This window comes from Stylophora pistillata, chromosome 5, assembly GCF_964205215.1.
Source record: "Stylophora pistillata chromosome 5, jaStyPist1.2, whole genome shotgun sequence".
Classification (NCBI taxonomy): domain Eukaryota; kingdom Metazoa; phylum Cnidaria; class Anthozoa; order Scleractinia; family Pocilloporidae; genus Stylophora; species Stylophora pistillata.
The window spans coordinates 35,300,572-35,328,438 of record NC_142523.1 but is presented as its reverse complement, the minus strand read 5'-3'; the positions used below and the strand labels follow the sequence as shown (position 1 = coordinate 35,328,438).

At 39.0% G+C, this 27,867-nt stretch overlaps 1 protein-coding gene and 1 pseudogene across 3 annotated transcripts; one reads left to right on the top strand and one right to left on the bottom strand.

Annotated features, from left to right (window-relative positions):
• Nucleotides 1-3,362: 3,362 nt before the first annotated feature.
• On the bottom strand, nucleotides 3,363-26,692 carry LOC148731654 (uncharacterized). 3 transcript variants are annotated; one of them, XR_016001458.1, is made up of 5 exons: nucleotides 25,838-26,692; nucleotides 20,531-20,921; nucleotides 5,660-9,676; nucleotides 5,029-5,162; nucleotides 3,363-4,334 (listed from the first exon to the last, which is right to left on the bottom strand). XR_016001458.1 is itself a non-coding variant. In XM_088760647.1 (3 exons), the coding sequence occupies exons 1-3, from the start codon at nucleotides 25,923-25,925 to the stop codon at nucleotides 4,328-4,330; spliced, it is 486 nt and encodes a 161-aa protein (XP_088616773.1). In that variant the 5' UTR covers nucleotides 25,926-26,692; the 3' UTR covers nucleotides 3,363-4,327. The 3 variants fall into 3 exon arrangements, 1 of the variants encoding a protein (XP_088616773.1); XR_016001459.1 differs by lacking the exon at nucleotides 5,029-5,162; XM_088760647.1 differs by lacking the exons at nucleotides 5,029-5,162; nucleotides 5,660-9,676.
• On the top strand, nucleotides 18,300-19,369 carry LOC148731655 (uncharacterized; annotated as a pseudogene).
• Nucleotides 26,693-27,867: the final 1,175 nt, after the last annotated feature.

Here is a 27,867-nt window from a genome sequence, read left to right as displayed (position 1 = left end):
GAACCACTGACCTCTGCGATACTAGTGCAGCGCTCTACCAATTGAGCTAACAAGCCAACTCGGAGCAGGCCGTTAAGTTGATTCGTAATAAACCCGTGATGATAAATCCGATACAAAGTATATATGAAGTTCATATATATATATTTTTTTTCTACTGCGAGGATCGTGCATCATACGTATCTAATACCGCAGTTCAAAATATATGAACTTCATATATACATTGTATCAGATTTATCATCACGGGTTTATTACGAATCAACTTAACGGCCTGCTCCCAGTTGGCTTTTTAGCTCAATTGGTAGAGCGCTGCACTAGTATCGCAGAGGTCAGTGGTTCGAATCTCGTACAGGCCTGATTCCCGTAGCGAAGGCAGCCCTGGACACGTGATTGCTGCGATAAAACACGAACAACTGAATTTATTTTCAAAGTTTTTGGAAGTAAGAATTGTAAAATAATCTGAATTCACGTTCACCTTCACATGTCGGTAGAGAGTTGTCCCACATTCCCGGATATTTGTTACCAGGGGCAACACAAGTGAGTTCTGACGAGCCATTCAAACGGTAGCCAATGGGACAAGAAAAGTTACATTTCTCTTCATAATGATTACCACAGTTACCTATGCGCAGTGGACCTCCTGAGTCGATCGTCAGAGATGTGCAGTTGATGACTAAGAATACAAAATGATGTAATGATGATAAAAGCAGTGTGAATTCCCTATTCATCCTACTTCTCAACATAGTTGAAAAAAGGAAAAAAAGATTTCTCAGTTTGCTATATCTAGTCTTGAATAGTCTTCTCTCCCATAAAGTAGAAAAATAAAGTAATCTATTATATTTTTAAGCATAACGAAGAGATGGGACTCACTTCCACAAACAAACTCTCGTCCACTCCAAGTTCCATTCTGTTGACATCTTCTGCTTTGAGATCCAGATCCTATGTAGCCATTACTGCATCCGAAATGACAGACTGTATCATAAGACTCAGTTGCATTACCCGAACATCCAAATGTTATACCATTTGTTGGCGAATGCATCCCTGGACACGTGATTGCTGCAATAAAACACAAACAACTGAGTAATTGCCAAAGCTTCTGCACGTAAAAATTATCAAGTAATCTCAATTCACATTCACCTTCGCATGTATAAAACTCAGCTACTTAAACGACATATAACTGGAAAAAAAAGCACAGCAACCATTTCTGATACATCAGTTCAAGCTTAACGCAACAGACATGACAATTGCCGCAAGCATTCATCGCTGCGTTCAATGCCGTCCGTCCATGTTTTTTTTCAAATTACGATGGTGCTCCTTCCATTTCCCCCGAGTTTCCCTGTTTGTGTACACAGTAAAACAGCGATTCTTAAAAACAAACCTGGTGGGTGCAGGGTGCAGTCATACTCAGCAACTCCTTGAATTCCGTGGAAAGGGATCTGCACACTATTCACAACTGCTCCACTGGCCGTATTGACTTTGAAAATAGTACCACTGCGATAACCACCAACAAATAATGATGAGGCGGTGAAGACAACACCGTAGAAGTAGTCAGAGGCGTCTCCTATTTGAATCAGTAGCTTTCTGTTGTTGCCGTTATAGTCACTAGAGTCTATTCTGTTCCCACAATCTTCCACCCAGAAAACGAGCTTGCGTTGTCTGTCAAGAGTGATACCACGTGGACAGTTGGTCATTTTACGTACCATAACAACACGTTGTGTTCCGTTTAAAGCTGATTTCTCGATCTCGGTGTCAGTTTCCCAAAACATCATTCTGCAGAGTAAATTATCACAGTCATTATTGATTTAGGTCTTCTGACTCTTTTTTCCTCCCACCCCCATGAATTCCTTCAAAACCTAGAATTTCATATATTGCCCATTAAAGTTCCAGTGGGCAAAGACTAAGCTACATGCATTAGGATGGCGGGTGGTCATGATCCATGGTTTCCTCGTTCTGTCTGCATTGCATTTCATTGTTACCTCTGTTTTACTAACTACAGCTCTCAGTAATCTACACAACATCAAAGCCAAGCATACTTCACTTCAAGCATCTTCTCTAGACCTGGAATGGAGACTTATGGGTACGGTGGTCCAGAAGGGTCACGCATGCAAATTAAAAATGTTGCCGCAAACTAAAAATATTACCTGCAAATTAAAAATAATGCTGCAAATTAAAAATGGTACATGCAAATTAAAAATTTTACATGCAAGCTAAAAATATCACCTGCAAATTAAATATAGTACTTGCAAATCTAAAATGGCCCAGGAGGGTCACACATGCAAATAATTAAAAATGTTGCTGCAAACTAAAATTACAACCTGCAAATTAACAATGAAAAGTCGTGCGCGCGCATTGGCATCCATAAGAAACTGGGGAGAGCGCTGATAGGTGGCAATGGCAGACAACGAACGATCGCTTATCCAAAAGTACTTTCATCTTGGGTATGAAAATGAGGTTATTTTGCAATTCTTGGTCGACTACTACGGTATTAAAATAGGTTTAAGTAGTCTTAAACGCAGGCTGCGAGATTATTGGTTGAAAAGAAAAGGAAATGAGGTCGATGTTGACCAGTTGCGGGATATAATCAGGAATGAAATAAGTGGTTGTGGTGAATCACTAGGATACAGAGCAGTGTGGCATTCTTTGAGGCTAGTACATCAAATTCATGTCCCTCGCCACTTAGTAGCATTTATTTTATGGGAAGTCGACCCAGTGGGACTTCAGGAGAGAAGAAGGCGCAGACTTTCTCGGAGGAAATATCTCAGTTACAGTCCAAACTTCAGCTGGCACGTGGATGGTGATTTATCAAGCTTATGTTAGTTACGTTGGTAAAGTAATGGTGGTATGTGGGATGATTCGAACTTACATTCTTCGTAGACTCGAAGGGGCTTTCAGGGAGAGCTAAGGGAGCAGACACCTAACAGCTCTTGAAAGCCCTGTCTGACCTTGTTTTGGTGAGGTGACTCGGTGACATCACAGCCATGTTTACATACTTTCTTACTTACTCTCACACAAACAAGCCTCTCACCAATCCTTCTCACTTTATCTTGTATGTAAGCTACTTTAGGATAGCTATGGCAGGTTTCTGTGCTTAAAATGTAAGTGTATTTGTAACGGCAAAATGAAACGATAGTGGTGTTAGGAAATAAGAGAATTATTAATTTCAAAAGTCAGAATTTTTCAGGATTAGCTAGTTTGACTTTTATTGTTTTGTATAGAAGTGTTCAAGAATGAAAACTTTGGAGTGAAAAATACCATTCTATTGGTAAACTACTCGGCCATGATTTTGTAAACCCAGTGATGATGAAGGTGGCTTATACCAAGAGTATTTTGACTATGTCGTTGATCATGAAGCCCTGCAGATTCCCAGCTCGATGGAAGAGGCTTTCAATTTATTTCAACAATTGAAATCTTTATGTGTAATGTAAATAAATGGAAGGACTATTTTGTTAGAAATTGAAATTGGTGTAAGAACTTTAACAAGTGTTATAAACATGAAGTTGCACGTGCTATTCCTGTTAAGTATACTGCAAATGGTATTGCTCAGAGAGTGCTCCCAAACACACATTCTTAAAGATTAGTTGGTCGTTTGTCTAGGGGAGGAAAAAGCGTGGGAGGCTACAGCACTCTTAAGGTTCTGAAGATTACACTGTACATGTACATCAATATCATAAATTTTAACTTACAGTGATTGCAACTTGTCTTCAATGATTCACTGTGGATACCTTTTGATAACAGTTTAAACAGAAATACATATTTTATAACAACACTTCGAAGCACAAATATAAAACGTGTGTAAAATTTACTGGACGTATGGTTGTAATGTTCAACATTGTTAAATTGTGCTTATTAAACCATGTCCCATTTTTTGTCAACAGTTTTTTATTTAAGTAGAACCAAACATTGTTAAGGAAGTAACTGACAGAAGACCACTTCTGACATATATTAACATTCAACATGACAGAAACTCTTAAAGGGTGCAAAAAATAATTAAAACTCTCCATCATGCTGAATTTTACTTTATGGTAATTATTGAAGGCGGCCAATTTCTTTAAACATCTTCACACAAAGATTAAAACTTCCAGTGGCTCATTTAGATTAGGCCAAAATCAAACGAATCTTTAACTGCTGAGGTGATCATTTCCTTCATTGTCTGTTCATCACTGATGTGGACTGGTATTTTGATAGTGATGTCACATGTACATACTGTGGGCCTACAGCAATAGCCCTGCAGGCAGCCATGAACAAACTCAAGCGTAGACTTCTTAGGAAATCCCATGGTTGGAATTGGCGGAGACCCTGTCATCCACTTCACAGAGTTCTCTAGGTTATACCGTTAACACCTATAATGAAGAAGGAGGTTTTGATCTTAAAAAAAATAATAATAATGTGGTCATATACAAGTTAGTAAAACATGGTAATGGAGAGCTTCATTTGCCTCCTTACAATGCAAGTAAAATAAATTTCCATGTATCACCAATGCAGTAATTCTGTAGATGATGACATAACATCATTCTTTCTACTTGATACTTAAAAATTCACAGTGGTGCCATCATTAGTATTTTGAAATTTGTTGTAAAGGCTTCTTGGTTTAATTTCTTTTGTCTGTCTAATAAAAAAGAATTATACCTCCATTACCAATGAATTCAATTACATCACTGAAGAACTTGCACGTGTTGAACTCTACAAATGGAAATTGTTTTACTATTGCTGCAGATGAATTTCTGGATCAATTTATAGTAAACTTTAGCGAGTCACAGCTTTGTAGAGATTTAAAGACATGCTTCCAGAGTTCTTTCTCTCTCCTCATGTGCCCAAGAATACCACATTCACACAAGGCACTTTCAATTTGGACCAGCTGAGGAAGATATTGGTATAGTTGATCCTTGATGTAAATTGCCCAAGGAGAATTAAGATTAAAGAGTGTTAGTGAGTGCTTTTAAGAGAACCTTTGTGTAAAATAGTGCTTTTATGCAATAGGCAGCTAAATAAAACACATGTCTATAATAATTAGTGAAGTATAACTATGATCATTACTGAATGACTGGTTGAATTCCAGTAACAGTCTCCTTTTGAGGAATGCCTGAATATCCTACTTTTTCTGGCACATCAAGCACCTCATCACATGTCAGCTCAGCTCTCAATTGTTTATCTGTCATGGCCTTTGATAACTTAAAACAAAGATTACAGAGTATTTTATTCTTTTTGTTCTCTTGGTGTCTGCAAAGAGTACCAAAATTTTGAAATGTAACTAAAGATCATGGGCTTTTGAACTACAATCAATTTTTATTGCGCATAGATCCTTGCATGGCTTTATTTTGGTGCGAATTGTTTTGAAAAATTTAGGCAAATAATGAATTTTGTCCTTTCTTAGAAGTACAAGGACAAAGCAGAACACATTTTTCTTTGAAATGTTCTGTCTAAAATTACGTGTTTGGTGTACTGTTCCTCAATTGATTACGATTACTTTATAAGCTGCATGCCTTGAAAAAGTTTATTTCCAACAGAAAAAGTATTGTTGAATTTTCTGGCTCTTACCTTACTAGAGCATTTTCATGAATTGAAAACAAAATAGTATTATCATTTAATAATTTTATTGTTAACATTGTACTAACTTTAACAATAATAACTACTCTCATTCAGATATACAGGAATGCTAATTAATTACCCTTTCAGAAGTTTTTCTTAACAGAGGGTCCTCGTTTTGTGATGGAGAAAAGGGCTCACCAACCACGTAGGATGCTACATCTGGTGACATGAAATTGGGTGCTGGACCACCTTGCAATATCGACATCCCTATTGCTTTTTCCACATGTTTTTAAGTCACCTGCATTCAGAGCCACTGCAGAGGTAACAGGTTTCCCACCTTAAAAAAATCTTTCCTTAACAATGATTAACAACTCTGCAAAATAAGACAAAAAAAATTAAAATGAATTAAGTAAAAGAAACCAATTTAGAAATGCTTGTGGAAAACTTTGGTGGTATAAGAAGATCATATTGCTTTGATTTTTAAAGGGGTAGTAACAGCATAGCTATCCACTTGGAAGATATGAACATACGAGGAACTGACTGAGCTATAACACTTTTTAGTATGTCAAAAAATAACAATCAAAATCTATTACTTTATCCATGATGCTGACTTGTGTATATCCTACCTGAAAATAGTTCTCTCTTCGGTCCACCGTCATCTACAGCAGGCTCCCCAGTGAAAACAACTAAGTGATGATTTGGGATCTATTTTAGTCTCCATGGCCGACTTGAAATCTAGCCAGATAAACTTTCGTCTGACGGTAAGACGTTTCGTATCCTGTGACAGCAACTGTCCTGATAATTCAGATATTTTATCCTTTAAGGTCGCCTTGTGTTGCTGACCAGTCAACTCCAGCACTGTGGTTGTTTTCTCAACACCATTGGAGGTACCACCATAACTTTGACTGTCACACGGCTGTTCCTCGTCGTCGAGTAACCACATGGAACATTGATCAGCATGCCCTTCAATAACTGAGAGGGGGAATAATGAGTGGTATATAGGGCAACCTATCGACCTTTCATTTCCACTTTCCACTTCTCGTGACTCTGATGATATCAGTTGGGCCTCGGTTACCAATGATGGGTTGCCTTCATTGTCACTGTTGTCGTTGTCGTGTGAAGGAATGTCCTGGATTTCGGTGACAAACACAGGCTCTTCTAAACTTTTGTCATCATCATCTTCGAACAGAAGGTTGTCCAGATAGTTATCCGAAGAACATAAATAAAACGTTAACCTCCCATATGATTTATCGATTTCTTCTCTGCATCGTTGGAATACAAATCATTCATCGCTACCTGGAAGAGTTTTCACCTCAGATTTGTCATGGTACAACAATCTATACGATGATAAAAGCGTGGATGAAATTAAGTTGTTGTTAAAGCGGTAATGTTTCTCTAAAGCCTTTTTTAGTAAATCGTCAGAATTGCTTTTGGATGAGACAGTCACTGGGAGAGTGACCACGCGTCACGGAAAGACTGCAGTCCTTCATCGTTACAATTACAACTTGGACTTTAACTTCTTTTTCAACCCATTCCGGTTCCTTTTTCAGCCTTTTCGCTGCAGATGGCTTAAGATACTTCGAACGATCGTCTTCTTTCCTCGATCGGAAGGTTGCGAAGGTTAAGAGCGGCTTTGATGCTGTCGCCGACGTCTTCTGCACGCCACTAGGAGAACCCTTCTCCTTCTGCATACTTGAGCTTATCATTTTTCCACATTTATGGCAAAAGATTGCAGCAGTCGCACATTTTTCGCCACAAAATGAGCAGAACATCATTAAAAAAGCTCAACTAGAATCTCTTCCTTTCCCGCGCCAAACATAGATGAAGGCTGAAGGCGAGGTCGTGCGCCTCGAACCAGGTCTTATCCTTCATGATGCGCGCGCATGACTTATCATTTTTAATTTGCAACAGCAACAATTTTAATTTGAATGTGTGACCCTTCTGGGCCATTTTAGATTTGAATGTACTATATTTAATTTGTAGGTAATATTTTTAGTTTGCATGTAAAATTTTTAAATTACATGTACCATTTTTAATTTGCAGCATTATTTTTAATTTGCCGGTAATATTGTCAGTTTGCGGCAACATTTTTAATTTGCATGTGTGACCCTTCTGGGCCATCGTACTTATGACTATCAAAAACGAAACTCCAGTGCGACGCGATCGAGTAGACTCGTTTCAAACTTCACACGAGTTCTCCTCGGTTGCCGACTAATGCTCAATGCCTCTATCTCGCTATGACCAATTTAGCTGGCTATGATATAGAAATTCAGCCTGGTCCCAGTCAAACTTAGAGCCTCAAAGGTCTGCGAATTTGTCTATGGAATGTACAGCATCCGACAGACAGCCAGCTAGAGGAGATCTGAGCAATGCTGAGACGACAGAAAAATGACCAGGACAGACCGGATATTCTGATCCTATCTCGGACCTTCTGCTGTCAAAAATTCCTTGATTCCATCTATGGTATTCACGAATGGAAAGTCAGGCGGTTGAATTTTAGCCTAAGGCAAAAAACTGCAGAGACCTCGAAGCTGACGACCTTGAAATTCTATTGAAATCTGCCCCGCATAAATTGAGACAATCCCTTTTTATTTGCGGTATTTACAGGCCTCCGTCGTGTAGATCAGCTGACAACCAAAACCGCGGGAAAAACATTGAAAATGTTCATTAAAAAAACTTCACAATCACCTACCAAAGTTACTAAAGGGTTTCAGAAACGATATACAGCAGCAAAACTGAACACTGGTGGGATCTCTTGACAGCGAACACAACTGACAAGTAGTCAATACCTAAGAGAGGAAAGAGCTACCTTACAAAAACCAAGACGGTTGCGGCAACGATTCATGTTTTAAATTTCTTGAAAAAAGTGTAGAAAAATAACTCTGCGCGTGTATTTGAAGCGTTGTACAAATCAAAGTTGTTTATTCATGCAAGTGCATTTCAAAATTTACACCTTACCAAATTGTCCTGTGAAAAACATCAACATGAAATCGGCAAAGTTTGCGTTGTTCATGAACTGAACTCCTAATTTTGATCGGAAAATATTTCGATCAAAATTACGCTCGGCCGTAAATGAAGCAAGAGCATTACTCTTGAAAACAGTCATTACTCTTAAAACAATCGTTTCAACATGGCGGATGGACACACTGACAAGAGCTCTGCCTCAAACGTTTCAGTGAATCGTCCTCTAACTTACACAACGAAGATAATTCCTCTGAATTCGAACAACAACTATCATAAAACGCTGATAAGAAAAGGTTTAGCTGGAATGGAACCCTTAAAGAGCTTGAAAGTTTTGTCGATACAAAACTTTCGCGGCTGATCGATGATCAGTGGCGACAACGGTTTCAAGACAAAAAAGTCATACAACAGCTCTAGTGTTATCCTAAAGCTATCGAATGTAACACTTAACTTCTACCATAACACCAAGACGCTTCAAGTGCAAGGGAAAGCAGCCGAAGATGTTAGAGACATTCGTGATAGGCAAATTCAAAATAACTTGCTTGTTGCTAACTTAACCGGAGATACTGTCGAGCACAACATGGACTCCGCTGTGATCAACGAAGAACACATTTCTACAGTGAACAACACTTTGATAACTGACCAGAATGACCCTCAAACCTTTAAAAACGAAATTGAAAAACTTTGGAAAGTTATAGACGTCATTCAACGAGAATTTGAAGTTTCCGCGAATCTGTCCCAGGTGGATGCGTTGCATCGTGAAATTGATGAATACAAATTGAAATGCGCCGAGTACGAAGTAAAGACCCAAGAACTTCAACAAGAAAAAGCAAGTCTGATGGAATCTATTAAAGGGAAAGTACGGTCTAGAGATAGCTTACTGATATCAAAAGTTCCTTGCTTGCATTGTGCTAACTGGCTATTCATTTGAGCTAAAAGCGTTTTAGTTGCCAACAATTACGTTCCAAAAATTGGCATTTTCAAATTGAAATCCGCCGTCTTTGTTATGACGTAGCAATAGTGAAACATGCTAATTTATATCCCTGCTGAAGTGAATGTAAACAAGGAGAACAGCGGCGAGAGGGGTGCCACTTATTAAATTCTCGACTTGGATTTTAATCTAGCTGAGAGGATCTGGTACACCCATTTCTGTTTCAAACGAAACATGGCTCGTCTTCAGGGGAAGGAGACACTTCTGTTGGGAAGAAAGAGAGAGAGAAAGTCAAGAAAATGAATTTCAAGAAGAAACGTCGACGCGCTCGGTCGCTCACGTCTTGGAAATTGCGAGTGGTTCCCTTGCGGCAACTGTCAAGGGAAACCTACGGAAAACGAGAACGTATCCTCCAAAGAATTAAATGTACTAGGACACCGAATCAATTTGAAAAGCAAAGGTTTTTCCTCAAATAAATCTTCGCTTTGTAGTGATAGTTATTTTGCTAAAGAAGACCGCAATACCCGCCACGGATTCATTTCACATTGCTACCTCGGAATGAGACGAACTATTTCTGCAGTTACAGGAACCCAGCTTCGGTGTATAACTGAACACGAGCCATTTGGAACTAAGATCAGCCACAGTTGGCATACAACAAGTTAGAAATTATAGACTTGAGGATCATTCTTCGTATGCGTAAACACTGACAAAATTGATTAGAAACAGTTGCCAAAGTTAACGCAGACAAAAGGCAGATGTTAATTGTTACAAATATTCAATTTTGTTGTTTCAGCATTAAACTTTAATTTTCAAAGGTGTTTTTTTATCTTTATTGCTTAGATTTAGCTTCAACTCAGTATTTTTTATTCAAAAAATATTTGAAATGTCGCGACTTGTATAGTGTTTACATTAGAAATTACCTCAATATGACTGGGGCTAAAATGAAACTTTCGATTTCTTTTGAAAGCAAAAGCACTGCACAATTACGTCAAGTAGTTGGTGGGAAGACATAAAAATTTTGATCTTATTTTAATCGTGTCCAATCGATATGATATAGTGAAATATGAGCGCCTGCCTGACGAAGGATAATTTGAAAAAATATACGAAGTTCATATATTTTGAACTGCGGTATTAAATACGTATGATGCACGATCCTTCACAGTAGATAGCGCTATTTATGCAATAGCGAAAATCAGACCTGAAAAAAATCAGGCCAGTACGGGATTCGAACATCATACGTATTTAATACCGCAGTTCAAAATATGTGAACTTCATATATTCATTGTATCTGATTTATCATCACGGGTTTATTACGAATCAACTTAACGGCCTGCTCCCAGATGGCTTGTTAGCTCAATTAGTAGAGCGCTGCACTAGTATCGCAGAGGTCAGTGGTTCTAATCCAGTACAGGCCTGATTTTTTTTTTCCAGGTCTGATTTTCGCCATTGCATAAATAGCGCTATCTACTGCGAAGGATCGTGCATCATACGTATTTAATACCGCAGTTCAAAATATATGAACTTCATATATTCATTGTATCTGATAAGCTATCTTGTCCGCACAGATTTGGACAGTCAGCTCCTGGAAATAATCTCAGTTGAAATTCGTAAATATAACTCAAAACCCTTTGTTATTACTTCAGGGTACAGACCCCCAAATTCACCTCATGAGCTCTTCGCACACGTTAACACATTATTAGGCAAATTAGATTCTGAAAATGTAGAACATTTTCTTATGGGGGATCTAAACTATGACTTGCAATCTAAAGACAATGTTAATGTGAAAGCTCTTCTAAACATGACAGACATTTATGGATTGGATCAACAAATTAAAGAACCCTCCCGAATTACACCAACTACGAGTATATTAATTGATCTGATTTTTAGAAATCGGCCAGAGAATGTGTATTGTTCGGAGGTGTCTCATGTCACCATAAGTGACCACAGTCTACTGAGTTGATGCATATCGAAAAATCTCAATTCCCACTCTCTCCAAGAGAGTTAACTTGATAACATATAGACAGTTTAAACATTTTAATAGCGCAAATTTTTATGAGGATATCTTAGCCCAACCTTGGGATAACATCAGGCAATTGTATGATCCTAATGATGTGTAGAAGAAGTGGAAAGAAATATTCCTGAATGTGTGTGAAAAGCATGCACCGATGAAGACCAAACGGACACGAGATTATAAATCCCCCTTGGATAACCGCTATTTTGAAAAAGCGGATGAATTTCAGAGACCGCCTAAAAAGAAAAGCTAGCAGGACAAAAGACCCACTTATTTGGAACCAATTTTGAATGGTTAGAAATCAAGTGAACTGGGAAATCAATAGCGCGAAAAAAGCCTATTATGAAAATGCCTTCAACAATTGTTGTGGGGATCAAAGGAAAACATGGAAAAAAATCAATGAACTGACCTCGCGAAAGTCCAATAAAACTGTTATTAATGAGATGGAATATAATGGGGTAAATTCTGGAAATCAAACAGATATAGCAAAAATGCTAAACTCATTTTTCGCAGAAACTGGACCAAGCTTGAGTAGGGACATCACAGAGGTTGATAAATCCTTCGAAGAATTTCTTACTGAAACTGATAAAAATTTTGTTTTCGAAAAAACAACACCAACATATGTTTTTGCACTACTATCAAGGCTCTGCAAATCAAAGGCGACTGGATTGGATAATATTTCTGCGAAACTTCTAAGGGAATGTCTTGGTGTATTAGCGGAATCTCTTACTCATATATTTAATCAATTCCTAATGACTGGCATCTTTCCCGATGAGTGGAAATCCGCCAGAGTCACCCCATTGTATAAAAATTCCGGGAAGCGTTCTGATCCGACGAATCATCGACCAACATCAGTAATTCCAGTTGTGGCCAAAGTATTTGAACGGATAATCTACGATCAGCTTTATCATTATTTAACTAAAAAAAACTTTCTCTCGTGCCATCAATCTGGTTTTCGGTCTTTGTATTCCACGCTCACAGCACTTATCGAAGTTACAGATAGTTGGGCAGGGGATATAGACCGTGGTCTTGTTAATACCGTAGTCTTTTTAGACATCAAAAAGGCATTTGATATAGTAGATCACGCTATTTTATTACGAAAACTGCAATACTATGAGATTTGTTGGACCAGCCATCAATGGTTTGCTTCTTATTTAGATAACCGAACAGAGATTTGTCATTTAAATTCTTGTAAATCAACTCCGAAATGTCTGAGATGTGGTGTTCCCCAGGGAACAATTTTGGGACCTCTTTCATTTTTGACATATATTAATGACTTACCACATTGTTTGACATATTCGGAACCTAGAATGTATGCAGATAATACCAGCCTGACGCTTGCCAGTACTGATATTGAGCATATAAATTATTGCCGTAATCACTACCTGAGCAATGTGTACGAATGGCTCTCTGCTAACAAACTTACCCTTAATATGACAAAAACTGAGTTCATAATTATTGCATCAAGGCAGAAGTTATCACAATTTACGGATAGTCCCTCTCTTATTATAAACGAAAACGTAATCAAACAAATAACCTCCGCTAAATCCCTTGGAGTTTATGTCCATCAAAATTTAAATTGTGAGTGTCATATTGAAACATCTCTAAAAAGATAGCTTGTGCCATTGGTGCGATTAAACGAATTCGGCATCTCACTCCATTTAATGTTTTAATTAAAGTTTATAATAGCCTTATTCAACCACATTTTGATTATTGTAACGTAGTGTGGAGAAACTGTAACAAAGGCCATTCTGAAAAACTGCAAAGGCTCAAAATCGGGCAGCTCGCATCCTAATGTCAGCGAGCTATGATAGTAATTTGGATGATTTGTTCCGGGCGCTAGGGTGGCGAAGACTCTACTATCAAAGATTGGAACAGAAATCTATCCTAAAGTATAAATCATTACATGGTATGACACCTGATTATCTGAGATCAAGATTTGTATATCGTGACAGTGTAAGTGCTTATCGTTTAAGGAATACCGAAAACAAATTAGTTCTTCCACAACCTCGAACTGACTATCTCAAGAGAAGTTTTTTGTACAGCGCAGCTCAATTGTGGAACAACTTACCTGTAGACCTAAGACAAGCTTCTTCGCTGGCTGATTTCAAATCTAAATTAAATCGCCACAGTTTAAAGTAAGATCCTAAAGTAAGATATTAATTCTAAGTAAATTTTAGACACGGCCTCGATGAAAAGCAGAGTTTTTATTTATTTCTTTTATTTGAATTGTTATTATCAAATTATTATTGTAGTTAGAAAGATAGGTTTCTAGTATAGAATTAACTAAATTAACTGCTGGAAAAACCGTGTATAAATAAAGTTATCCTATCCTATCCTATCCTATCCTACCGTGGCATGGAAAACATGGATAAAGAGCAGTTTCTTGCTGCTTTAAAAGAAGCGCCCTGGGATTGCACGTCTTTTGTAGTGTTACGTACGGTAAAATGACTGAAAAGATTATACCGTCGGATCTGTAGATTTTGATGATTTAAACAGCAAAATGTTCTCTCTTCGATTAAAAAGAATTTTCCCTTAGTTTCATGATGCACCGATTATTCCTTTTAAGATATTTCTGCAAGGAAAACTTCTGTTTTAAATCATGCACAATCCTCAGAAAATAACTGAGATGATTTTAGCCTTCTACTGTCTTCCATAGTGTCACAGTAAGAACTGTGCTTCGCCTCCTATAGAAGGTAGTAACCACAAAAAAGCACAACAATCGAGTGGCTAGATTTTAGACGTGCGGAAAATAGCGTAACTAAGTTAATTTGGCAAACAAAGCAAGCATACTTCAAAAGAAAGTTCTCTGAAAACAGGCAAGACCTGCGGAAACTTTGGAACACCGATTCTGGAACTGAAACTACCCACCTGGTTGGTTATATCTTCTAGCTTTTAAATATGTAAAAATCTCTGCGGGCCGTCTCTACTTTTCATAGGGCAATTCGCGAACGAATCAGTTGCATAATTCGGCGATGTTTGCATCTAATGTTCTCAACAACAAACATCTCAGGCAAATGAAACTTGCAAGGCTTGGAAAGAATGTTGTCATATGTGCAATATCCCGAAAAGAAATCTCGCCTCTGGTGGTCATCTTTTAAAAAAGTTTATCAGCCTTCATGGAGGGCTACTCGACGCAACTACAAACATATACCTCAAATCGTGTGCATATCATCCTGATTCCGAGTGCTGCAACTTCTTTCACAGGAATTTGAGCATTCCGAAGTCCTCCGAGGATACACTGCTATACTTGTATGTCCTTTGAAACATGATAAAGTCGGGTGATCTACACAAAACTATCCCATCACTGGTCATTTGTCAGAAATGTGTACGTTATCACGATGGCGTTACGCTGTATTTCTCCATGAAGTTTTCATACAAAGAAGACGAGAGATGCACATTTTTCGATATTTCAGCAGATCTCCGCGCATTCTCAAGTAAAAACTATCGAAAAGAAAGAGACGAGGAAAACTTTGATTGAATGCTTGTAAACACTGAGAATCTGAGAGCATTGACCACTTTCATAAATGGCTGCCGGATTAATATTCTTTTGTTTAAATTTGAATTAGCCTTTCTGGCCTTACTTGAGATAAAGTATTATTTTGAATTTTATACTGGAGAACGAGGCCAGAAAGGTTAATTTAAAGGCCCATTTTCAACCTAGATACCTTGCGCGCCCGGATCATTTTTCGAAAAATGATGCTATTTTCCTCGTAGTTGCAGAATCGCTTTGATATCTTCTTCCATCTTACTAATTAGGGCTTTCAAAGTTCCATCTTGAATCATGTGCGAACAACAAACTATCGTAGTATCCATATCAGTAAATAGTTTTTAATTCTTACATGTATGACGGTGAAAAACGTCATTTGAAAAGTTGATGCCGCCGAAGAAGCGGTCTAGAGGAAGGCCGAGTCTGCCCGGCTCGGCAAAGGTTATTCGACTTCGAGAGTCTGTGTATGATTTATGGAGGGCAAGGAAAACAACTATGGGTTTCGGTAACACTACAGACAATGCTTTTGCAGAAATTTTTTTGCATTGTTCCTACGATGGAACTAGAGACTCCGGGGAGATTTTTTCGAGGTGAGAATAATTGTTTGACTGATTTTTACTTGAGATCCTGAGATATGTATGTAAGCGATCTCATTTGTACAAGTCATTATTCTATAATTGAAATGCGTAAAGTAATTCCGTTTTAGCCAATATTGGTTATTTGTTTATATTTTTATTTTGTGTTGAAGCCGAACAATTTCCTTCAACATCAAGTAAGCTTTGTACAAGTTTTTTACACAGACTCGATTTATGATTTTTCAGTCTCAAATATTTAGCTGCAAATTTGTTTACTGTGTTCTTCACCGAATCTTTGTTTTTCTTTTTAACAGTGTTTGTGAATGACTATCAGAGTTCACCATTTAACAATAGCGCGCTTCCAAAACAAAAACAAACGACTGCAAAGGATCTCGGATGAAAATGGGCCTTTAAATTTAAACAAAGGAATATTGATCTAGCAGCCATTTATGAAAGTGAATAAAGGCTGATAGTTTCCAAATAAACTGTTTCGGGCTGCGTCGGTGGGAGTAAAGAATTAATTTGGATATATCAACAAAGTTGAAATGGTAAATTGGCCACCGTAACGATTACAAAAGCTGACGTTTCGAGCGTTAGCCCTTCGTCGGAGGAAAGTGGTCTCTAATTCACAACTTGTCAGCGTTAGTACTACATGTAAAACCCAGTTGCAACGATAGCAATTCCTTCCAAGCCTTGCACGTTTCATTTGTCTGAAAAGTTTGTTGTTAAAAACATTGGATGTAACCATCGCCACATAATGCAATACCTGATTTCTGAGCTTCGTTCGCGAATTGCCCAATGAAAAGTAGAGATCGGCCCGCAGAGATTTTTACATATTTAAACACTAGAATATGATATATCCAGATAGGTGGGTAGTTTCAGTTCCAGAATTGGTGTTCCAAAGTTTCCGCGGGTCTTGCCTGTTTTCAGAGAACTTTCTTTTGAAGTATGCTTGCTTCATTTGTCTAATTAACTTAGTTACGAACTGCACATATTACACAACGTAATGTTTAAACAACTAATGTCATTTGGCACATATGATGCACGATCCTCGCAGTAGATAGTGCTATTTAAGCAATAGCGAAAATCAGACCTGAAAAAAATCAGGCCTGTACGGAATTCGAACCACTGACCTCTGCGATACTAGTGCAGCGCTCTACCAATTGAGCTAACAAGCCAACTGGGAGCAGGCCGTTAAGTTGATTCGTAATAAACCCGTGGAAGTGATAAATCAGATACAATCAAATATATGAAGTTCATATATTTTGAACTGCGGTATTAGATACGTATGATGCACGATCCTCGCAGTAGATAGCGACCTGCCTTAACGACCTGCTCCCAGTTGGCTTGTTAGCTCAATTGGTAGAGCGCTGCACTAGTACCGCAGAGGTCAGTGGTTCGAATCCCGTACAGGCCTGATTTTTTTCAGGTCTGATTTTCGCTATTGCTTAAATAGCGCTATCTACTGCGAGGATCGTGCATCATAGGTACTCTGATTATTATTATTATTATTATTATTATTATCCATACTATTATTATTATTACGCTAGGATTGGCCGTTCGATGACATTCCATCAGTGTGTGCGGGTGGGGAAAACTTCACAGTAGACCAAGCAATGATTTGCAAACGAGGGGGCTTTGTTATCCAACGGCATAATGAGTTGAGAGACCTCGAGGCCGACCTTTTGAGTATAGTGTGTACCGATGTCGAGGTCGAGCCAGTTCTCCAAGACATCACTGAAGAACAACTCAGCAGAGGGTCTAATAGACCACAAGACGCAAGATTGGACGTTCGGGCGCGTGGCTTCTGGGATCCTTAGAGCTCGGCATTCTTCGATGTGAGGGTTTGCCACGCTAATGCCGAGTCTTACAAGGACCAGGAACCACAGCAGATTTATCGCATCCATGAAAACGACAAGAAGCGGCTGTACTCAAGGAGAGTGTTGGATGTTGAGCATGGCTCGTTTACGCCGCTTGTATTTACAACTACGGGAGGGATGGGGATGGAATGCATAAGATACCACAGCCGATTGGCCGAGCTGATAGCCGCCAAGAAAGGGGAATGATACTTGCAAACAATTTCCTGGATCCGAGCAAAGACATCCTTTGCCCTCCTTCGGTCGGCCTTAGTTTGCCTTCGAGGATCGCGGGTGAAGCGACGCGCTGCGTATGACTATAATAATTGTGACGTTGCAGCCTTGTACATAGGGTTCTAGATTTGCCATTCACCTTTCTCTTTTCTGTATGGTTTTAGATGTGCTTTTACTTATCAGATTATTAGATTTTGAATCTGTTCAGATTTTACTCCGTTATTTATAGTTTTCCAGACGCTTTGACAAAAAAAAGGAGTAGATGTGAGCCAAAAGTGAGTTATTTTGGATCGTTTCTTACGCTGTTAATATCTTGCTTTGTAGAGGATTTTATGGAAATTATTGCTAAATAAAGATTGTTATTATTTAAAAATTATTACTATTATTATTATTATCATTATCATCATCATCATCGAGGACTGGGTTCGCCAGGTCAGCAAGCTTGCAGAATTCGCTATATCCCAGCCTCAGGCGAGCTACGCCGCCTTTAGGTCTGGTCTACGTCACCGCTGGACCTACTTTTTACGGAAACTCCCCGATATCACCGACTTACTGAAGCTACTTGAGCGTTCACTAAATAAAATATTGATTCCCGCCATTACAGACTATCCCGTTACTGCAGATGACTGCGGGCTTCTTGTACTCCCTGTACGCATGGGGGGACTGGACCTCGCTAAACCGACACAATTGTCATCTATAGAATACGAGGCATCACTCACTGTCACAAAACCCCTGGTGACACACATTGTGACTCAAGACCATCTATCTCCGGATGCGGCAGACACGCGCTCTGCAAAATTACATGCACAAGCTAAGAAAAATTAGCTTCTAAAAGAGACACAAGAGTTGGTCAAGAACAGCCTAACCTCAAGATCTATGAGAGCGGTAGAGCTAGCATCGGAAAAGGGCGCTTCCAGCTGGCTAACTGTTATACCCATGAAAGATCTGGGTTACAATCTAAGCAAGCGAGAATTTAGAGACGCCATCAAGATTAGATATGGCTGGGAAATCTCCGATCTACCGAAGACCTGTGTATGCGGAGATTTCTTTCATGTTGACAATGCGATGATCTTCAGGAGGGGTGGTTTTGTGATTCAACGTCACAACCAGCTTCGAGATCTAGAAGCTGACCTGCTACGCATAGTATCTAGTAATGTCGAGGTGGAGCCGATTCTTCAGCAGATGACTGGGGAGACCTTGAATAGGGGGGCGAATACAGCCCCCGACGCCCGTCTCGACATACATTTCCGAGGTTTCTGGGAGCGACAGAGATCTGCAGCCTTTGATGTTCGGATATGCCACCCAAATGCAGAATCCTACCGTGAAAAGACTCCCGAGCAAATTTACAGGCAGCGTGAGAGTGAGAAGAAACGTCAGTATGCCAACAGGGTCATGGAGGTCGAACAAGGAACTTTTACGCCTTTAATATTTAGTACAACAGGTGGAATGGGCTCAGAATGTAAAATATATCATAAACGTTTAGCTGAGTTAGTATCAAATAAGAAGGGAGAGATCTATGCAAGCGCCATGGATTAAAGCCAAGGTGTCATTTGCGCTCATTCGTTCAGCTTTGCTATGCCTGAGAGGATCACGATCCATCAGAAGAACCCTCGATATCATCGACTTAGACTTCTCCCTCGACAACCCTACAGCCTGTCCAACTTAGTTTTGTGAATTTTACCAAGTTTTATATGTAATTTCTTTTTCTTTCCTTTTTTTTGTTTCTACCCTTTTGTGAATTTATTAAATTATTATATAGATATTTTAGGGCTTGTGTAATTTTATCTCTTGAACATTAAAGACGTATTTTTTATTTTAGCATCAATAATTATAATGTTAATGATGATGAAAAGGATTAGATTGTAAATAAGATTTTAATTGAAATCCGAACTACTATTAGGTCGTTTTTACTTTTTAACTTGTAAATAGTTATTTGCCTTGAGTGTTAATAAAGTTTGATTATCATAATTATCATTGTTATTATTATTTCTATTATTAGTTGCATCATAGTACCATAACAAGAAAAACAAAGGAAAAGGAGAACGATTCTTTAAATTCAAAGATCACCGATTTTTTAGTCTTAACCGGTGTGCGCTTTCTGTTTTTTTAGTGAACAAAGTGTTCTAGGTGGAGTATATGTTCAGTGTAAATAGAAGTTGTGCCGAACCTGAATTAATCGTAATGCGCTATAACAGGCCGATATCAAATGCAGGATGTCTCCTGCAATCTTGCTTCCCATTTTTGGTGCCCAATTTAGCTCGTGGTCGCCTAAAAATGTCAGTCTCCGACGAGGAACAGATTGGAAGCGGCACAATAAGAAGAAAGTAGGGTTCACTTGAATTGATCGTAAAGCGTTATAACAGGCCGATGTCGAATGCAGGATGTCTCCTGCAATCTTGCTTTCCATGGTGGCCAATTAACAATTTCAAGGGTTCACATGAAAGCTCCTACTACGCCAACAAGTACTACGTATTATTTGTACCGACGGCACTATGGGAAATCAAAGCTTTATCCCACTGACCGATTGCCCTCTTCTCATGATCAACTAATGAGAGTTTTCTTAGGAATTAAGCTGTCCCCCGAAACAACTGTCTGATTCAACAAATAGACGCAAAAGTTTCCGACGAATTCTTCCTGTCAATACTTAAGGAACATATATTAATGTCCACGTTGTTCTACCATTAAAAGATCTTGTAAACAGGTTCAAGAAATTAAGTCTGAAAGTTCAAGCCACTATCCAACCTGTTATGTGACGCGGAAAAAACGACCTAGTCAGAACATGCAGTCAGAATCATCGATCAGTCAGATCTGCTTTGGTGAGCAGTGATATTCATGGGAATTTTCATTCGTATTACGACTATGGTTATTTTTTTTTTAATCATATCGACAGTGTGTTCGTCTTAGTTACCTTGGCAACGGCGTCATAATCTTGGGTTCTATGGAAATACTTACCCTTCGTGCGGGTCCACAACAATATCACCTGGGGCTATTGTAGAAAGGACAGTTGTTCTGTTATTTCCCTCGAGATCTGATAATGATATTCTGCGATTATCGTAGTCTGTCCAATACAACTGCAATGAGTTCCACTCTACTGCTAGTCCCAAACTCTGCACATTATTGTGGATCACTGTAATGTTTGTACCGTCCATGTTCGAGCGCTTGATGTTACTTTCTGTCCTATCACTCCAAAATATGTAGCCCAGGTTATAATGGAAGTCTAAAGCCAAAGGTTCTGACAAATTGGAAGTGACTTTGTGGCTCGAGTTGTTATCCAGGTCAGCAGCAACTATGCTGTAACGCGTTAAAACCAAAACACGTGGAGAGTTGCACGGACGCCTCGATACTATAAAAAAAGAAATATAAGTGGAAAATGAATTGAATTCATTACTTTCTAGATGTATTCTAGGTTATCAGTTAGGGGGAAGAAACTAGGCGTTAGTGAATAATGATCAATAGCAGTCGATATCAAATTCTAATCAAGTGTTAGTGAAGAGAAAAATGCACGCTTTACATTTATAAAAGTTATAATAAGCCCTCATTTTCTCCAGGTACCCTTCGCTGGTAAGCAGCCCGTATTGAGCTGTTAGATTTAGATTTTGTGTAAAAAAATATTTACATTACTCAAAAACTGTCAAATAAAAGTTTTACTTTAAATTGACAGTTTTTACTTAATTAACAGTTTTTACTTAATTAACAGTTTTTACTTAATTAACAGTTTTTACTTAATTAACAGTTTTACTTAATTAACAGTTTTTATCATCCTCGGAGACCCAGGGGCTGTGAGTCGATTTCAAGTTAAACACGAAGGCGCGCTATAAAAGGAGCCTTAGGTCCCACTGGACCATTTGTCAATCAACCGTCGTGTGATGTAGAACTCTTAGAGTCAAGTCAGCTTGAGCTACAGCTACTCCAAAGCAGTGAACAGCGGGCGCATTCCTCAAAATTGTTTTATGTCTTCATCACAATACAAGAATATTTTAGATTTGTATTTCCTTTCTCCAATGAAAACTTTCTTTATTTGTGGCGGTAAATTTGAGGTCGAAGTAGGTGATTCGCACGTTACCTCATGCCACCATGCTGGTGGAAGTAAACAATAAATATCTCATTAGCTCCTTTTGTTCGTCTACCTGCATTTAAAGTTGACCCGTGCACGTCAACGGTGAGTGACAAATGAGCCAAGGTCTTCCCAGGGAAGACTTCCTTATATAGCGCGCCTTCGTGTTTAAGGGCAGAAGAGCCCCTGGGGACATTGCCTTACAAGACTAGTTCCAAACGGTCGCAGTCGTTCTGGCATCTGATTGGTGCCAGAAAATATTTGTGTTTTACAGCCCAATCAGAGTGAAGTGTCGTTTGGAGTCCTTTCGTGTGTTTTAAAACGCACATATACAACAAGCTCTGTTGCTCGCTATGTTTGTTTGGGCCGTGCGACGAAGCTTTGCCCGAGGTGAAAAGTTTCAGTCTCAGCACACAATGTAAGAGAAATCGATCAGATTGTCCGCGAAACCTTACCGGAAATTATACTGAATACTTTCGCAAACTTTTAAACTCGTTCTCTTGTGATGCCTGCGAAAGTATTTAGTATAATTTCCGGTAAGATTTCGTGGACAATCTGATCGATTTCTCTTACATTGTGGAGACTAAAGTCCGCACAGGGAGGCCTGTGGACTCAGGAGATACTGTTTCTTAAAGAAAATTTGAAGTTGATCGGCCAATCTAATCATTATCTTATCCGTAATAGACGGTAATGAGAAAAGGTGAACTGTTTGCGTTCATAAACAAAACAAAGTTTTGAACGGCTAGTTAATCGATTTCTCGGTGTTATAGCTCATTCGGGATTTGCTCTCATCCAGTGTCAAAAAATTACAAAAAAATGCAGCAACCACGGTACGCTTGACGTCATAATTTCCCAAACAAAGCTTCGCTTTTAGTGCATTTTTTCCGATAACGACGCAGTCATTAATTAATTCGAGATATAGGTTTTGATGTAAGATTCACTCCTTCCTTCCATCCTTCCCTCCCCATCGCAGTTGTATTAGACAGACAACGATAATCGCAGAATATCGATATCAGATCTCGAGGGAAACGACAGAACAACTGTCCTTTCTACAATAGGCCCAGGTGATATTGTTGTGGACCCGCACCAAGGGTAAGTATTTCCATAGAACCCAGTCATATTTGCACCCCAGTCAAGAGAGATTTATGCAAGTACAGATTTGTTTTAAAAGGAAATGTTTCTAAGCTCGTGGATCGTCTCTACAGAGTCGACAGCTTATGATTTTTAGCTTGAAATTCCCTCTGTTAAATCAGTTAAATGCTGTTTAACGGGAGTAGCACCCTGTTAGTGATTGACCTGAACGTAACACCAATACACGTGGCGCCCCACACGGTGCAACAGAATCTCGGTTTAAAAAGCTACCGATGTGTCTCGATTTTTTCTTGCATTAAGTACCTCGTTTCCATTCATGACAACAAAGTTAACAAAGATTTTTGTATAACTCCATACTATTCTCAAAAATATTTTTCTTGTTCAGTCTTTAAATAAAGATATCGCCCGGGCGGTGTGCACACTCTGATTGCGTTACTTTGTGGTAGCGTTATTTTTAATACAGCGGTGGAAGTGGCAGAAATTGGCCGATTTTGACGGAACATTCCGTAAAAGTTAGGCTATTTCTTTTTCCGTTCACTATTGGTAAATGTAATTTAATACATTTTGAATATATAGAAGAATTTTTTATGCGTATTTGTTGCGTATTCTATCATTCTCAAGGACAAACGCAAGCACTGTTTGTTTGGTATGTAATTCGAGACCGGTTTTCGAGATGTTCAGATTTGTTGCATATCGTAGTTTGAAGTCTATCAAAGATTTGAAAGGCCACTTTGATCTTTCTTCAACAGCCCTGACTAAACGCTCTCCAACGGTACATGTGTTTTATGCATTTTGAGTGATAGTGTTTGAGACTGGCTATGGCGGCGAGAAGTCCTGTTGTTGTGTTTAGTGTATTGCGTTAAATAGCGTTACTATGGTCCATTTATATAGTCTCGGGTACCCAACACAACCCTCCCCCCGAGGTAACTCTACGGAGCGTTTATATGAAACTTGCCGAGGTGAGACAGCCCCCACTGCTCCCGAGTTGTTTCGCAACCTCCTGAACGGGCGACTGAATTTTGAATACTCGCGGGGGTACTAAACCTGAGGGGACCCCGGGTTTTACAAGAAGTTTTGTTGATAAGTTGAGGTCTAGTAACCCTGCGAGTCTTGGTTTGCCAACATGACGAGGTTACCAAGCCGATTTCAACGGTCGTTGTGTCGTGTTTAAAAAGGACTCGGATGTCAACAAACGTTTTAACGTTTCACTGAGGACTCGAAGAGCCGCCTGGCGTCGATCGCAGGGCTGAGATTGTGTGGCTAGAGAATCGAAATGAAAGGTCAACCTTTGCCCTTGAATTCTGCGGTGGATTTGTGGCCGTGGGTACATTTTAGCTTGGGATTTTTTACTTCGTTCGGGAGGCTGTCTGGACAGAAGTGTTCGGCCTCGTCTTCTCTTTAAGAAGAGAAAACCAGGATTATAAAAAGACTGATTAAATCAAGTGAAATCGGTAAAATAACGACACCAGGAGCAAGCAACACACGCATGGAATAAGGTAAGCCATTTTTATTTAATATTTTCACTTTTAACTATCTCTATGGCTATCTTGTAGAAAATCCCATACAAATCCTTATAAATCGATATGCAAATTGTGTTCCTTGTGTGGTTCTCAAAGAGAGCTTGGGCCGCCTGTGATTATATCAACAATTCCTTTCGACTGTCTATTTTATCCGCTTTTCTGACATAAGCTACTTTTGTTTTCCGTAATAATTGAAGGTTAAGTTACCAAAACAAAGAGGTCACGTTAATGGCGCGCAACGTGAAACGTTTGTTTAGAACAGAAAAATCTAGCACCATGGCAACGTGACGTCACACTTTAGAACTCTCTAGAGGAAGCTTTATACGTAGGTAATCACGTATTGTTGTATTTCTTGATGTATGTCTAAGAGAATTGTTGTGAGAGGTTAAGCCTCCGAACGGAACGGAATTGATTGTGTCAAGAAGGAAACGAAGAAATAAACTAGAAAAGGCGAAAGATACAGTCCACTAATTGATTGAGAGAACTAGCACCGAGAGATATTATGGATATTCTCGGACAAAATTAATAAATAAATCGAGTCACAGACTGACGACTTGAGCCAAGTATGAATGCAAGGCTAACTCTGTTACGAAGGACAAATTCACTCACCTCGGTCATCTTTGGTACCAGTGACATGACGATTGAAACCATGATTTTTGGAGCAAAGTAATGCGAAAATCGATTAGAGTTACTCAGTGCGTTACGCGCGGGACATTCTTGTTGTTCATTTAGGGTTCCATTTCTTGAGGTGTCATTTTGAATATTTAATGACTCCCTACTTACATTAGGCAAATCCGAAACTGCATCCTGAACGCTGGATTCTTCATGAAATGACGGCTCCATTGACCTTGTTTCGTTTCTAGTCACCACTGATTGCAATATATGGTGCTGATTAGGTGTTCTAACTTTGCGTTTTCCTCCGCGGAAGCCCCTTAGAGTTGGCTTTGCTTTTGAAATACCAAAGTCGGCCAAGCGGTAAAGAGTACCATATAACCCCAACATTAATTATGCATTCCACTTCGTTGTCTTTCACAACAAACCTTTAAAAACAAAATCTACTAGTCTGAATGCACAATGAATGTATGGGGTTATATGGTACTCTTGCCCGACTTAGAATATCTCAAAGCCATTTTAAAACTTGTCGGTGAGTTATTTAGGAAATGGAAGTAAGGACGACGTTGAAATTGTGAGTTCTAGCGTAGCAGTGCAAAAGCAGCCCGTTAGGCGCTCATGCATAAAACAATTTGTCAAAAAATTTTCACATGACATGCAATGAATTAATCTTTATTTTTAGTTTTGTGCACGAGGTTGGAATAAAACATTTCCGAGAACCGTCTTCTTGATTTCGGCATTAGTTTATTCCAAATCGGTGTTGCAAATGCCAAACAATTTTAGTTCGTTAAGCGATCAGGCAGTGAAATGAAGCATAAGTCAAGAGACAGAAATTTTCAAAGAACAATTCAAACCTTAGTATGCTAATAAATCACAAGGCTGCTAGCTACAAAGTTATGCTGATAAAATAAAATCATCGGATCGCATTCTAGGTATCTTGGCGGAGGCAGGGGAACTGAAAAGAAAAAAATCAATACTTACCCGAATAGGTAGACACTTTGTTCCAAAAGGCGAGACTTAGAAAGCAGATTGCGCCGAGAAGTTTAAAACTCCTTCCATCTTCCTCCATAATTGTGCTTCCACGGGTATAACGCTACGAAAGCTTACTAAATTTTTAGTCTTTAGGATCAAATGACGGTTGGTTTCAAAGTCCCGGATATTGTGCTTGGCAAGAAACGAGGGTGGAAAGGGAGGGGGTGAGAGTTGAGGGGGTTAAAGATATTTAGCGTTAAGTCTACCCTCTACCCAGATCTTCACGACCAAGCGGTTCTAAGCTGTTACAGTTGTAGCGTTGCAGTTGTGTCTTCCGTTGCAGTTATGTCCTCACAACTAATAACCAATAGAATGTGGTTTTATTTCTTCCAATCAAAAGGCGTTGTGAACGTGTCTCTTGCTTGTCACTTCCCAACTAGGGGAGGGATGCAATGTAAAAATATTAATTGTAAGAAGATCGTTAACATTTCCGCGCTCGAAGGTTAAGAATTTCACGGGATATCCTTGTTTCATGAGTTATCCTTGGTGTCGTTTGGGACGGATTGGTGATAGATTAAGATTCTGGTTGCGTTTTTAAGTGCGAATTATTGGTGAAATTTTCTTCGATACGTTGGAAAGCTTAGGAAGACGTGAATAGCCCTTTTTACAGTTACCGGCGCCATATTGGATGTGTAACCGCACAAACATGATAGCGAGGTTAGTGTTGAGTCGCGTTGCGAGTTCTAGTGAGAGTTTAGAGAAATGTGGTGGTGCTCTGTCCTTTTCATCGAGATATTTCGACAATGAACGATACTTTCCCTACGCAGGATATTCCTCCTTCTTCTTCGAAAAGAAGAGGAAGACACTGTGCTGCTTTTTGGTTGTGTTAATAGCTATTATGACACAACAGGCAATCCAACAGGCCTGCATTTCTTCTCGTTTCCGAATGACTTCCAGCAGCGAATCAGATGGTGCAATCTCCTGAATCGCCAGCATGGAAAGGACGGATTCTTCATCACAAAATCAACTTCTTTGTGCTCAGAACATTTCAAAAGAGAAGACATGCGAAAAAACGTGGGCAGGTCGCTGGAAATTGGTGAAAGGTTTATAATGTTTTTACGGTTGTTATGTTGCTTGCATACCAAAAGAAAAGGGAGCTTTGATTTTCGGTATTGTAGTGTTTATGCTGGGATTTTTTCCTCCTTATTAAAAAGGTGACATTTATATTTCTTTGTGCACTGTGGTCTTAAACGACATCTGTGAACTGAATGTAAAATTATAAAATTATAATGTAAAATTAAAATGTAAAATGTAAAATTAAAAATTAAATAAAATCATGAGTTTATTATTATATATATGGGCAGAACCATCTCGATTAAACTAGTCAGTACCGAAAAAAACATGGAAAATGCCTGCTTAAAGGGTCCCAGTAGCAACTGTGACAACTCAAGAAGAGTCGTTTGAAGTTGAACAGGAATTATTTCACCAAGAAGTTGAAGCAGCTGCGTCAACTGTCAATGCTGAAAACTAAGTGAAGTTGAAAATGAGGGGGATATTTATTGGCGTGCCAATTTTCAATTGACAAAATTAAAGATGATAAGTCTGCGGTTCTATTTTATACTGGATTCCCAAACTATGGAGCACTCATGAGCTTCTATAATTTTATTGACCCAGTGCTGGCAAAGATGCAGTACTGGAAAGGAGAGAAATTGTCGAAAGAGAGTCAGCCATACCAAACAGATGATAACTGAAGTAAGCTGGGGCCTTCAAGAAACTGTCATTCTTGGATGAATTTTTGCTCATACTTATGAGACTAAAGGCTGGGTTATTTGTACAAGATCTTGCTGATAGATTTGGGATCAGCAAGAGCCTGGTGTCCAGAATCTGCATTACATGGATTAATCTTAACTATGTGGAACTGAAAGAACCTTTCCCATTTCCAACACAAGAACTTGTTCACAAAAATATGCTGCAAGAGTTTGCTCAATATGCAACAACTAGGATTATTTTAGACTGTACAGAACTGTTTATTTTTTCTC

Coding starts and splice junctions, on each gene's coding strand:
- LOC148731654 (XM_088760647.1), bottom strand. CDS start 25,925: ATGGAGGAAGATGGAAGGAGTTTTAAACTTCTCGGCGCAATCTGCTTT. Junction 20,922..25,837: donor CAAAGTGTCTACCTATTCGG/GTAAGTATTGAT, acceptor CTTTTTTTATAG/TATCGAGGCGTCCGTGCAAC.